At 47.7% G+C, this 12,537-nt stretch overlaps 1 protein-coding gene across 6 annotated transcripts in view; it reads left to right on the forward strand.

Moving 5' to 3' along the window:
* Nucleotides 1-12,199, forward strand: part of GTF2IRD1 (GTF2I repeat domain containing 1) — an 88,124-nt gene extending 75,925 nt beyond the window's left edge. For 5 of the 6 annotated variants that reach the window (XM_033171542.1, XM_033171545.1, XM_033171543.1 and 2 more), the window contains 6 exons: nt 1,988-2,035; nt 5,998-6,075; nt 7,033-7,225; nt 9,531-9,568; nt 9,868-10,004; nt 12,074-12,199. In XM_033171542.1, coding sequence (XP_033027433.1) covers nt 1,988-2,035; nt 5,998-6,075; nt 7,033-7,225; nt 9,531-9,568; nt 9,868-10,004; nt 12,074-12,142 — 563 coding nt within the window. In that variant the 3' untranslated portion in view covers nt 12,143-12,199. The remainder of the gene's footprint in view (nt 1-1,987; nt 2,036-5,997; nt 6,076-7,032; nt 7,226-9,530; nt 9,569-9,867; nt 10,005-12,073) is intronic. The other variant, XM_033171544.1, reaches the window with a different exon arrangement.
* Nucleotides 12,200-12,537: the final 338 nt, after the last annotated feature.

Genomic DNA, 12,537 nt, shown 5'->3' on the forward strand with positions numbered 1-12,537 from the left:
GGAGGCCTCCTTTGGGGCGACGGGGAGCTTCTCCCCGCTGCCCCAGGCGTCGCTGCCGCCGCCTCAGCAGCCGTGGAGGCCGTCCTGCGCTTCAGCAGCAAGCGCGGAGGCCTCCTTTGGGGCGACGGGGAGCTTCTCCCCGCTGCCCCAGGCGTCGCTGCCGCCGCCTCAGCAACCGTGGAGGCCATCCTGCGCTTCAGCGGCAAGCGCGGAGGCCTCCTTTGGGGCGACGGGGAGCTTCTCCCCGCTGCCCCAGGCGTCGCTGCCGCCGCCTCAGCAGCCGTGGAGGCCATCCTGCGCTTCGGCGGCAAGCGCGGAGGCCTCCTTTGGGGCGACGGGGAGCTTCTCCCCGCTGCCCCAGGCGTCGCTGCCGCCGCCTCAGCAACCATGGGGGCCGCTGTGCGCTTGGGCGGCAAGCGCGGAAATCTCCTGTGTGGCGCGGGGGACGCTCTCCCCGCCGCTGCCGCCGCCTCAGCAGCCATGGATCCCGGGCTGGGTGAGTATACCCCAAACTCTGTTTTTCCACATAAAAAGTTGGGGGGTCGTCTTATACGCCGAGTCGCCTTATACGCCGCGATATACGGTACCTTTTAAACTTTCAGCTTAAGGCAAGAAAGCAGTGATTTTTTAAAATGTATTTATCTTAAAAAAAAAAAAGTTTAATAGCAAATATAACAGAAAAAGAAAGGCCAGATAATAAGAATAATCCATCAATCTGAATTTAAATATTTACATATTCATACAAAGAGTCCACATGCTCAAAAAGATATCCAAACAAGATTGATTATACATTGAAATCCCATATTACCCATGCAATTCATTGTTATTCATGTACAGTATTACATTTCTAACCCACCTTCCTTCCAAGGAGCTCACGCTGGCGTACAAGGTTCTTCCGCTCCCCGTTTCATCCTCACACAACAACCCTGTGGGGTAGGCATAGGCTGGGAGGCAGTGAATAGCCCAAGGACATCCATTGAGCCTCATCACTGAGTGGGGATTTGAGACCAGGCATAGGAGTCATCTCCTAGGGGCTGAGGTCCCTTCACCCACACCCCAATAAAATATTTGAGGGGGGCCAAATTTGATGGGCACTGCCATTCAAATGGTGTGTGTGTGCCGTGTCTTGTGATTGATTAAGTGAGGGAGGTTCAAGTTGGCATCCTGAGATCAGGCATCCCGGGTCCAAGTCCGGGACACTTCAAGGCTAGGTTTTCCTACGGCCAGAACAAAGCAGTGCATGCCATTTTACGTTACGTACTGCCCTGTGATCTTCGGATGAAGGGCAGTATTCAAATTTAATAAACAAAACACACTGCACAGTTTAAAGGGCATGCAAACACACAGTAGAATTAGCAGTTTTTAAAGTAGGTAAAAGGTAAAGGACCCCTGGACGGTTAAGTCCACTCAAAGGCGACTATGAGGTGCGGCAGTCATCCTGCTCTCAGGCCGGCATTGTCCACAGACAGCTTTCTGGGTCATGTGGCCAGCATGACTAAACCGCTTGTGGCGCAACGGAACACCGGGACAGAGACCGGAGTGCACGGAAAAGCCGTTTACCTTCCCGCCGCAGCGGTACCTATTTATCTACTTGCACTGGCGTGCTTTCAAACTGCTAGGTTGGCAGGAGCTGGGATAGAGCAACGGGAGCTCACTCCGTTGCAAGGATTTGAACCACCAACCTTCCAATCAACAAGCCCAAGAGGCTCAGTGGTTTAGACCACAGCACAACCCAACATAATTAAAAGGAGCAGAGGAAGCAAGCTACCTGATTCCAATTCAGACCACTGGGCCATTTTGCTCAATATTGTCTACCATGACTCCAAGGTAGCTTGCCTCCAGATTTGTAGCTTAACTTCAGCACAGAGCTTTCAGGGGACGGGGGTGAGCTTCGTGTGTGGATCAGCCGCAGCCTTTTTGGCTCGGTTTTCGTGCGAAGACTGAACTCCGCTCATTCTCGCTCCCCCCCCCTTCTCTCTTTCCTTAGCGCCTAGACGGATTTCCACACTGGAAAAAGCTTACGCCGCTCTGCACGGTACGTTGCTCAGTGGGTGTGTCGTGGATGGTAGCAGACAAGAAACGCTTGGCTAAGGGAACATGCGATTAAACTGAGCGGCTGTGGAAGGGCCCCGGTGGGTTTTTAATAGCTGCCGTTGGCCACGGCACCCTGAGATCGAGTGCCGAGAGGACTGCTGGACCCCCGGGGACTGTAGCTGGCATTTTAGGTGTGCTGTGCAGCTGCTAAGCCTGTGGGGGGTGCCCCACAACTAACCAAAGAGGCTGCCAACCATCACAATATCAGGGATCTATGGGGGGACGGGACATTCCTTTATTGCAGGGGGTTGGACTAGATGACACTTGCGGCCCCTTACAGTTCTGTGATTCTATAGATAACAGGTGGCGATGGGATGAAGCAAGGTGGCAACTTGGCTAGGAAGGCTGCGCCCTGACCTGAGCTTTGCCGCTGACCTGGGCCACATTTATTTATTCCCTATGTTTAAAGCAACATGGCTCCACGTTAAACAGCCATGGCTTACACCAAAGCATTCTGGGAATGGTAGTTTGTGGAGGGTGGCTGAGAGCAGTTAGGAGACCCCCTGTTCCCCTCGCAGAGCTACAGTTCCCAGAGTTGCATGGGAAGAGGGATTGACTGTTAAAACCACGCTGGGAACTGTAGCTGCTCATTGAGGGGAAGAGGTGTCGCTTCCAAACAACTCTCAGCACCCTTAGGGAACTACAGCTCCCAGGATTCTTTTTTTGGGGGGGCGAGATCTATGGCTGTTTAAAGTGGCATATCAATCAATCAATCAATCAGGCATATCATCGTGCTTTAAATGTATGGTGTGAATGTAGCCCTGGTTCAGCTTCATTGCTTCCCTCTGAGAGGCTGCTTTGAATATTTAAAATAAAATTTAACCAGGCACAAGAGATCAGATTGCAGGTCTATAGGTTGACTCTTACCCCCACTTAAAGTGAGAATAAGCATTCTTAAGAGTTGCACCCACTTTGTACAGTGGAAAAAATAGACAAGATTAATAATAATAATAATAATAATAATAATAATAATAATAATAATAATAATAATTACCTGCCTATCACCCAAAGATCCCACAGTGGCTTACAACAACTAAAAGGCAATATTAGAGACTATTTTCAAACAACTTAAAATTGCACAAATAAGATGGGTCCTAAAAACGTACATCTCAAGTACAAAAAGCCAAGTATGTGTCTTCAGCATTCTCTAAAAGCTGCATTGCGAAAATACCACCTGAGGAGGGAGATTTCACAACTTAGGGGCTGCCACAGAGAAGGCCCTCTCTGTGGTCAGGTGAGGTGAGAGGTGGGAGATTCAGGACAGACAAAAGGAAGTGCTTCATTTTGCAGCTGAACTGTGGAACTCACTGCCACAAGATGCAGTGAGGACCTCATCCTTGGTCAGCTTTCAAAAGGAGATTAGGCAGAAGGAATCAGACTATCAATGACAAATAGCCATCAGGATTAGTGGCAGCGTGCCCTTGAAGAGCAGTTGCTGGGATGCAGCCACCGCAAGATAAGTCTATGGCTCTCATGACCTGTTCGTAGCTATTCCATCGGGAGATCTGGTCTGATCCTGCTGAGTTCTCCTTATGTTCTTAGGTTAGCTAGAGAGGACCAGTACAACTTCTCTGCGTTTTATATCTCTCATTAAATGCAATTGTCAGCAATGGCATCGGAGTAGGTCTTTGGGGCAGAATAAGGAGGAGGTTTGTTTACTTTTTTGAACTATTTATAGACAGCACTTCCATTAAAAAAAAAAAACAGCATACAGAATTACAGTGAGTTAAATAAAAAACAGCAGTAAATTCCGGCTGGCAAAAAAAAGGAAAGTCACCTTGCAAAGCGCTGAGTAACAGTTTATAGGAGACGCCTGAAGGAAGGCAGGGATAATTCCCGCCGAGCATCTAGTGGCAGGGAGTTCCACAGGGCACAGGCTACTGCATTAAAGGCTCAGAGGCCTCTAGTAAAGACTGACCAAAACCCAGGGGCGTGAGGAACCTCAGGGAGTGGCCAACAAAGGATCTCAGTGATCGACGCAGAGCATAAGGAGTCAGGTGGTCCTTTAGGTATTTTGGACTCAAGTTGTGTTGAAGCAGCTGGGCCTGACAAACGGGAGAGGGCGGTCATACTCACATCCTGCCTGCTGGCACTTCTTGCGTCCTCAAGAGCAACACAACCGGTGACAACGGCTGCCTTGGCACCCTAGGGTGCTTCCAGGATGATGCGGTTTTTGTGACCTTGCCCACCACTGAGTCTCAATGATGGAACGGGAGCAGTCAGCCCCTGGTGCGCAAGGGCACCTTCTGAAGCACACCGGCGACTCCTGAAGCACACCGGTGGCCCCGCCATTTCCCCCATTGGTGGTGCGTAGCTGGGGGTGCACCATAGCTGGGGAAAGTCTTGTGCAGCCGGCATAGCTGTCTTTTTGAGGCCTGCCTCTGCTGTCACGAGGGGCTTGAGCAGCTGTGCCAAAAGCCAAGGTTTCGGGTAAAAGCGGTCCAGACTCCTCTGTCCTTGCATTACACCCAATATTCAATACCTGAGGCAGGTGCAGGGAACTTGCAGCCCTCCAGGTGGCGCTCTGCTACAACTCCCATCAAGCATTGCCAACAGCCAGGCATTATGGGAATTGTAGTCCAACAGCAGTTAAGAGCTGCTCGACAGGTGGGACAGAATCACAAGAGGTGGTGGCCTCTCATTCCTTGGAGGTTTTTAAGCAGATGTTGGGTGGCCATCTGTCATGGATGATCTAGTTGAGATTCCTGCATTGCAGGGGGTTGGACTAGATGATCCTCCGGGTCCCTTCCAACTCTATAATTCTATTATTCTGTTAGCACTCAATGGACCACAGATTCCACACACCCCGGTGTAGACCATGCTGAATTTGAGGTACTGTCAGTGTGACTCAGTGTGAGGCAGCTTCCTTTGCTTGGTGCTGTTTCAAACCGAGCAAAATAGCCAACCGAGTGTTTCAGTCCAGAGTTTCCTTTCTTTGTCTGCTACCATCAACACACCCACGTCTGCCAAACTGAGCATAAGTGGCGTGAAGCTCAAAAAGTGAAGGGGAGGGCCGAGCCCCTTTTCTCCGGATCCTTTGAAATCCTTCAGGACATCCTTCCACCCCGATAGCATGCAAAGCTGCAAGCCTGGGAGGCAACAGGCCATAGATGATCTTCCCCCCAATCTGGTGCCCTTCTGGGTGCTTTGGACTACAACTCCCATAACCCCCGGCAAAGCTTTGCAGGCTGGGGCTGATGGGAGTTGTAGTCCAAAACATCTGAAAGGCACCAGATACGGTTGTCATAAAGTGGGGGTGGGAGAACCTCCCCCTCCCCCCAAGAGGACCAGATCTGTATCTGCCCTACCCCTCCAGCACCAAATGGCCTGATATCAACTGACCCAAACTGACTTGCAAATTTTTAATTTGTTTCTTAAATTTATATGCTACGCTTCACCCGAGCCCAGGGCTTCGCAACTATGACATAGTGAATTGAGCAGAATGGGAGGCAAAAAGCGGGGAGGGGGCCGGATTTTAGCCTTGCACAGGGTGCCACTGAATTTTTAAAGACCAACGTTCGCCACTGCCTCCCATTCCTCACATCGAAGTCCTGATGCAGCTCCTACACAGAAGCTAGACAATTAGCCAGTGCACTGTAGTGGTTAGAGTGTTGGACTAGGATGTGGGAGACCAGAGTTCGAATCCCCACTCAGCCATGAAGGTCACGGGGGCCAGTCACCCTCAGCCTAGCCCACCTCGCAAGGTCATTTTGGGGATAAAATAGGAAGGCATGCGTACGCCACCTTGAGTTCCTTGGAGGAAAGGCGGGCAATTAACATAACAAGCTAAAATGAACCAGGCCGAGGCAAACTACGTGTCACATGCAGTGGGTTATGTCAGCAACCGGATGGGTGGGAGGAAGAGCTCCCAAGGTTACAGCTCCCCGTTTCCTGTCTCCGCAGACGAGGACGACGCCAACCGCTTAGGCGAGAAGGTGATTCTCCGAGAGCAAGTGAAGGAGCTCTTCAACGAAAAATACGGTGGGTTGCCTTCTGGTACTGGTGGTCAGGGGGAAAAAAAGTTTTTGCCTGGTGCCCAGTGATATGAATTGATGGCTCCAGGAGAACCTCCCCGGGAAAGGATTCTATAAGCAGGGGGCCACCACTGAAAAGGCCGTCCTCCTCTTGCCTCATGGAGAAGGGCCTCAGTGGACGAATGCAGGGTCTGGGTTGGTTCCTGTGGGGAGAGGCGGATAATTTCGGAATCGCAGGGAACAAGGGCAGAGTGCAACTCAGCGAGGCAAAGAGGCAGAGGCCTGTGGTGTCTCCAGCAATAGGAAGGTTCGAGAAGGAGGCCTTGTGTAATCTGGCCTCTTAAACTCCAGCAAGTGCAGGAGTTTTTTTTTGTGAGAAAGGCTTCAGGAGTAAACACTGAGGAAAACTCCATACTGCCCGCTGCCTTGCGGGACATATTTGGGAAAAGAAAAGGCTACGTGTCTAAGACGGCTGGTTGGTGCCTTGTAAGCCTCCTTCCGGCAACTCCTGCAACCAAGCTGGTGCCAAACATTCCTTTGGACCACATCCGTGAGGCCGAGGGGGTGGTCCTGTTATCTGGGCAGCCCAGGTTGCCTTGCACCCCAGGGAGTTCAGTCTCTGCCACTACAGCAGACACTGGGATGCTACAGGGGGTTGACATCACCCCTGGGTGGCACACTCCATTGTCTCTCGAGAAAAACCATACACCGTGCCTATCTCTCTGCTACTTCCTCCTTCTGCTTGCTGCCTCCTTCTGCCCAGTTCATGAGAGAGAACAGGCAGTAGCCAACTAACTTTTACTCAGAGTTCACAGTTACAATTTAGGACCAGCCTTTTCCAGGAAGGTTTTGGAAACCGGAAACAGGATGGGGACCAGGCCGGTTTCGTTTCCGCTGTGAGACGTGGCAGGGTTCGCCATCTTGGGCCTTTTGCATCCCGCTATATCCTCTGCTGTTGTTTCAGGAGAAGCTCTGGGCCTGAACCGACCCGTCCTGGTGCCATACAAATTGATCAGGGACACTCCGGACGCCATTGAAGTAACTGGCCTGCCGGACGACATTCCCTTCCGAAACCCCAACACCTACGACATCCACCGGCTGGAGAAGATCCTCAAAGCCAGAGATCGTATCCGGATGGCGGTTACCAACCAACTCCAGTAAGGGTTGCCCCCAGTTCCCACCTCTCACCTCTTGAGCGCTTCTGTTGGATATGTAATGTTGCAGCGGCCTCTGCTGGCCTGAAACCAGAACTGCTTTGTTGGTTTAATTGCGGCAGAAAAATCGCTGCAAGTGAATTTATCAGAACATACAAACACAAGTCAATTCATTTATTCACCGCATTTTCCTCCATGGCAACTGGAGTCAAAGCAGTTCACGCCAAAGAAACAGTCTAAATATGGTAGTTCAAAAACAATGGCTAACAAAAAAAAAGTATAATATCGCTGGATAGCTCAGTTGGTTAGGGCGTGGTGTTGATAATGCCAAGGTCGCAGGTTCAATTCCCTTATGGGACAGCTGCATATTCCTGCATTGCAGGGGGTTGGACTAGATGATCCTCAAGGGCCCTTCCAACTCTGTGAGTCTATGATTCACTAATAACATAATAGCATATGATTGCCAGTTCATTTCTGGGCACGGTTCAAGTACTCACATTGGTGTTTAAAGCTCTAAATGAATTTTAACAGGGATAAATGTAAAGTACTACACTTGGGCAAAAAAAAATGAAAGGCACAAATACAGGATGGGTGACACCTGGCTTGAGAGCAGTACATGCGAAAAGGATCTAGGCGTCTTGGTAGACCACAAACTTGACATGAGTCAACAGTGTGATGCAGCAGCTAAAAAAGCCAATGCAATTCTTGGCTGCATCAATAGGAGTATAGCATCTAGATCAAGGGAAGTAATAGTACCACTGTATTCCAGTTCTGGGCACCACAGTTCAAGAAGGATACTGACAAGCTGGAACGTGTCCAGAAGAGGGCAACTAAAATGGTCAAAGGCCTGGAAACGATGCCATATGAGGAACGGCTTAGGGAGCTGGGTATGTTTAGCCTGGAGAAGAGAAGGTTAAGGGGTGATATGATAGGCATGTTCAAATATATAAAAGGATGTCATATAGAGGAGGGAGAAAGGTTGTTTTCTGCTGCTCCAGAGAAGCGGACACGGAGCAATGGATTCAAACTACAAGAAAGAAGATTCCACCTAAACATTAGGAAGAACTTCCTGACAGTAAGAGCTGTTTGACAGTGGAATTTGCTGCCAAGGGGTGTGGTGGAGTCTCCTTCTTTGGAGGTCTTTAAGCGGAGGCTTGATGGCCATCTGTCAGGAATGCTTTGATGGTGTTTCCTGCTTGGCAGGGGGTTGGACTGGATGGCCCTTGTCGTCTCTTCCAACTCTATGATTCTATAAATAACTTAGGCCCCAAATATCTGAAGGATTGCTTCATTCCCTGGCAGAATCATAAAACATTAAAAATGGTTTAAAACATTTCAAAATAACAATTGCTAATTTGTATTGAATTGTTTCATTATATAACATCTTCGTATTATTTTAAAGAGAAGTGGTATATAAAACTCTTTCAATAAATAAAGGCAAGCAAAAACAAAACAAAACCACATTTTGAAACAAATTAAACTCACCAGAAAAGAGGGGGTCCTAAAAATAGACATCTCAAGGGACAAAGGCCAAGCTAAAAGAGGTGCATTTTCAGTATTCAGTACATGTGAAAATGATCTGGGGGTCTTAGTGGACCACAAGCTTAACATGAGTCAACCGCGTGGTGCAGCAGCAGCAGCAAAAAACTAATGCTATTCTGGGCTGCATCAACAGAAGTATAGTGTCCAGATCAAGGGAAGTAATAGTAATGCTCTATTATGCCTTGGTCAGAACAAACCTGAGGTCCTGTGTCCAGTTCTGGGCACCACAGTTTAAGCTGGAATGTGTGCAGATGAGGGTGACCAACATGATCAAGGGTCTGTGTGAGGAATGGTAGAGGATCTGTCTGGGATTATTTAGCTGTGATTCCTGCATTTCAGGGGGTTGGACTAGATGACCCTTGGGGGTGCATTCCAACTCTGCACTTCTATGATTCTATGTTTCTGACAGTAGCCCACTGGGCAGGAAAGAGATGGGAGAGAGAATAGGAAACCAGGAGGGGTGCCCTTATTAACCCCGTACTGATGAGCCCTGCGGGAGTGTGGTCCTTGTCCGGATACGAAGCTTGCGCATTCTGTTATAAAAAACTTCGCTGGGAATAAGTCAATGGAACATACCTCTGATTGCACAGATAAAGGAAACTCCTTTGTTTTGATTCCAAGATTGTAGACTTTTCACAGGGGCTTCCAAAATCTTCTTTGTCTGTTTTATTTTCTTAAGAATCGCCATCAATCTTTCACTATGCAAATGCCACATTTTTCAATTTATCCATTTATTTTTATTTATTTTTTATTTTTTACACTGCAGGCCCTTTGCAGACCTAGGATCTGAGGCCAAACAGCCAGGTAAGTTGAAAAGCGAGGAGGAGGGGAGATTAAAAACAAACAACCCCAACCCCAAAACAGTCTCTCTTTGCTCGTAAGAACTTCAGAAGAATCCTGCGAGTCTCTTAAAACTTCTAGCAGGGGGAGGATGTGATTTGAAGTGGGAGAGCGGTGTTGTTTAATCCTTCCCCGCACTCGTGGTTTCCGCACAACTAGGGCACTGAAGGTGTGTTTATTGTGTTGCGAAGGAAAGTGGGGCGGGAAGCAGGAAGGTTGCTGCAGTTCCCGTTTGAACCCATGTCTCCCTTGGATGTCCCTAGAAAACGATGGCACCATTCCCAAAAGGAAGCGGAAGAGGATTTCGGAAGGGAATTCCGTGTCCTCCTCTTCATCATCATCTTCCTCCTCCTCTTCAAATCTGGAGTCCACGTCATCAACCAACCAGATCTCACTTGTGGTAAATAATACACCATGGGGCTTGTTTTTGCTGAAGGGGAGGGCCAGTCTGTGTCTGGACTGCACCACCTCAGACTGTGGATCGGGCCTCCCATGACTGAACACACAGCATGTCCGCTGCTTTCAAGACCCAGTGTTGCCCTAAAGGGGATTCAGATTAAGGGCTTTATCAAATGCTAATGCTGCTCAGAGTAGACCCACTGAAAATAATGGGCATTGCTAGCTTACAATCACAGAATTGTAGAGTTGGAAGAGGCCCCCCGAGGGTCATCTAGTCCAACCCCCCGCAATGCAGGAATCTCAGCTAAAGCATCTATGACTGATGGCCATCCAACCTCTGCTTAAAATCTTCCAAGGAAGGAGAGTCCACCACCTCCCGAGGGAGTTGGCTCCACTGTTGAACAGTTGTTAGTGTCAAAAAGTTCTTCCTGATGTTTAGGCTGGATCTCCCCTCCAGAGCAGCAGAAAACAAGCTTGCTCCATCTTCCATGGGACGGCCCTTTAGATATTTGAAAATGGCCCTCATACCACCTCTCAGTCTTCTCTTCTCCAGGCTAAACATCTCCAACTCCTTAACTGTTCCCCATCAGGCTTGGTTTCCAGACCCTTAATCATCTTGGTTGCCCTCCTCTCCACATGTTCTAAATTGTGAATCGGCCTGAGATGGCTTATATTTGGGGCTAGAAAAATGTCACCTAGATCCAGGGAAACCAACGCAATACCCTCCAGATATTACAGGACAGCATCTCCCACATCTTTGGCTATTGGTGTAGCAGGCTGGGGCTGATGGTTGTTGTACTCCAACACATTTGAGGTAGCCCACGTTGACTACCCTTGGTCTAGACAGGCCCCATTGTAGAGCAGTGTTTTTCAACCACTGTTCCGCGGCACACTAGTGTGCCGTGAGGTGTTGCCTGGTGTGCCGTGGGAAAAATGGAAAAATTCAAGAGAATTACTTTATATATAGTCAATATAGGCAGAGTTAATTTTTTTAACATTTTCTAATGGTGGTGTGCCTCGTGATTTTTTTCATGAAACAAGTGTGCCTTTGCCCAAAAAAAGGTTGAAAAACACTGTTGTAGAGTACTAGCTTCCTATGAGATCCTTGAATCCCTTGGGGGTTCTTTGTTTGTTGGCTGTTTCGAGGGCTGCATCTACACAGCTGTAAAAAAACATTCTGAAAATGCTCTGGAAGAAAAACCATTTTAAAGTTCACAATGAAAAAATTCATAGAGTTCCAATTTCAGCTCTACAGCGCCATCTGGTGTCACAGTGCTTTAACACATTTATAACGTTTTATGTTTACTAATGTAGCTGAGTTCTTGTAATCAATATGGTACATTAACCAATTTGATTAAAAGGCTTCATGTTTAATAAAAGCACACTGTAATTAACCAGATATAGTGCTTTTTTAAATGCTTTAAAAAAAATTAATTGCTTAAAAATCAATGAATAGCAGGCAGTAGCTTAGAAGAAATCCTGTATATATGTGTGCTGTGTCTATAGAGTGTGGGAAGTCAAGGGTGAATGTGGTTTTGGGGCTAATGAAGGTTCTCAACCCTGGTTTAGCGCTGTGAGATCATGCTCCTCCCTGCTCTCCTTTCCCAGTGTGGTTGCAAGGAGATTGGAAGCTTTGATTAACCACAGTTTCGTGTGTTAACCCAAACTGTAAACTATGGTTAATCTTAAATACGATTAGCAAAAACAAGCCAGCTTCATAACCTATGGTTTGAAAGTTGACTTGCTACCATGAACCATAGTTAGCTACTAACCACTAACCATAGTTAAAGACTCATTGCAGTTTGTCCAGGTTGGGACATCACAAAATAACATGAAATGGAAGCAAAAACTTCCAAACTCCTCCTGACAATCACAACAGGAGGAAAGGGGAACCATGCAGGTTCAAGGCTCACTGGTTCTTCCGGGTTAATGTTCAACTATGTGCAAATGTAACCATCCCGTTTGGCCCTGATGCAGCCCGATATTTCAGTGTTGCAATTTCCTTTTGTGTTTTTAATTTTTATTATTATTATTTTAATGAGTTTTCCCATCTCTTGCTTTCCCCCCCAGCAATGGCCGATGTACATGTTGGACTACGGAGGTCTCAACGTTCAGATCCCAGGACCGATGAATTTTTGAGACCTCATTCACTGAATTGGAACCTCAGATTATATAACACACAAACACACACACACACACAAAAAGAAATCTCTGACGATGTGTAATTTTTTTGTACAAAGTGTATATTCCAATATGTATCGATGCCTTTTAGTTTTTCCAATGATTTTTACACTATATTCCTGCCGCCAGGGCCTTTTTGAATAAAAAAAAGGAAGTGTTGCCTTGCTCTTAAAAAAAAATGTTTTAAAGTTATTGTTGACCACGTCTGCATGCTTACGGAGAAGGAAGTCCCATTGAAAACAGTAGAATGTGATGCCAGTTCTTGGAAGCCCTACCTGGTAGCAGGCCAATCCCACCAAGCCAATTTGGGTCTCAACTTCTTACTATTGCCGTATTTTTTCGCTCCATAAGAC

This window comes from Lacerta agilis, chromosome 15, assembly GCF_009819535.1.
Source record: "Lacerta agilis isolate rLacAgi1 chromosome 15, rLacAgi1.pri, whole genome shotgun sequence".
Lineage (NCBI taxonomy): Eukaryota > Metazoa > Chordata > Lepidosauria > Squamata > Lacertidae > Lacerta > Lacerta agilis.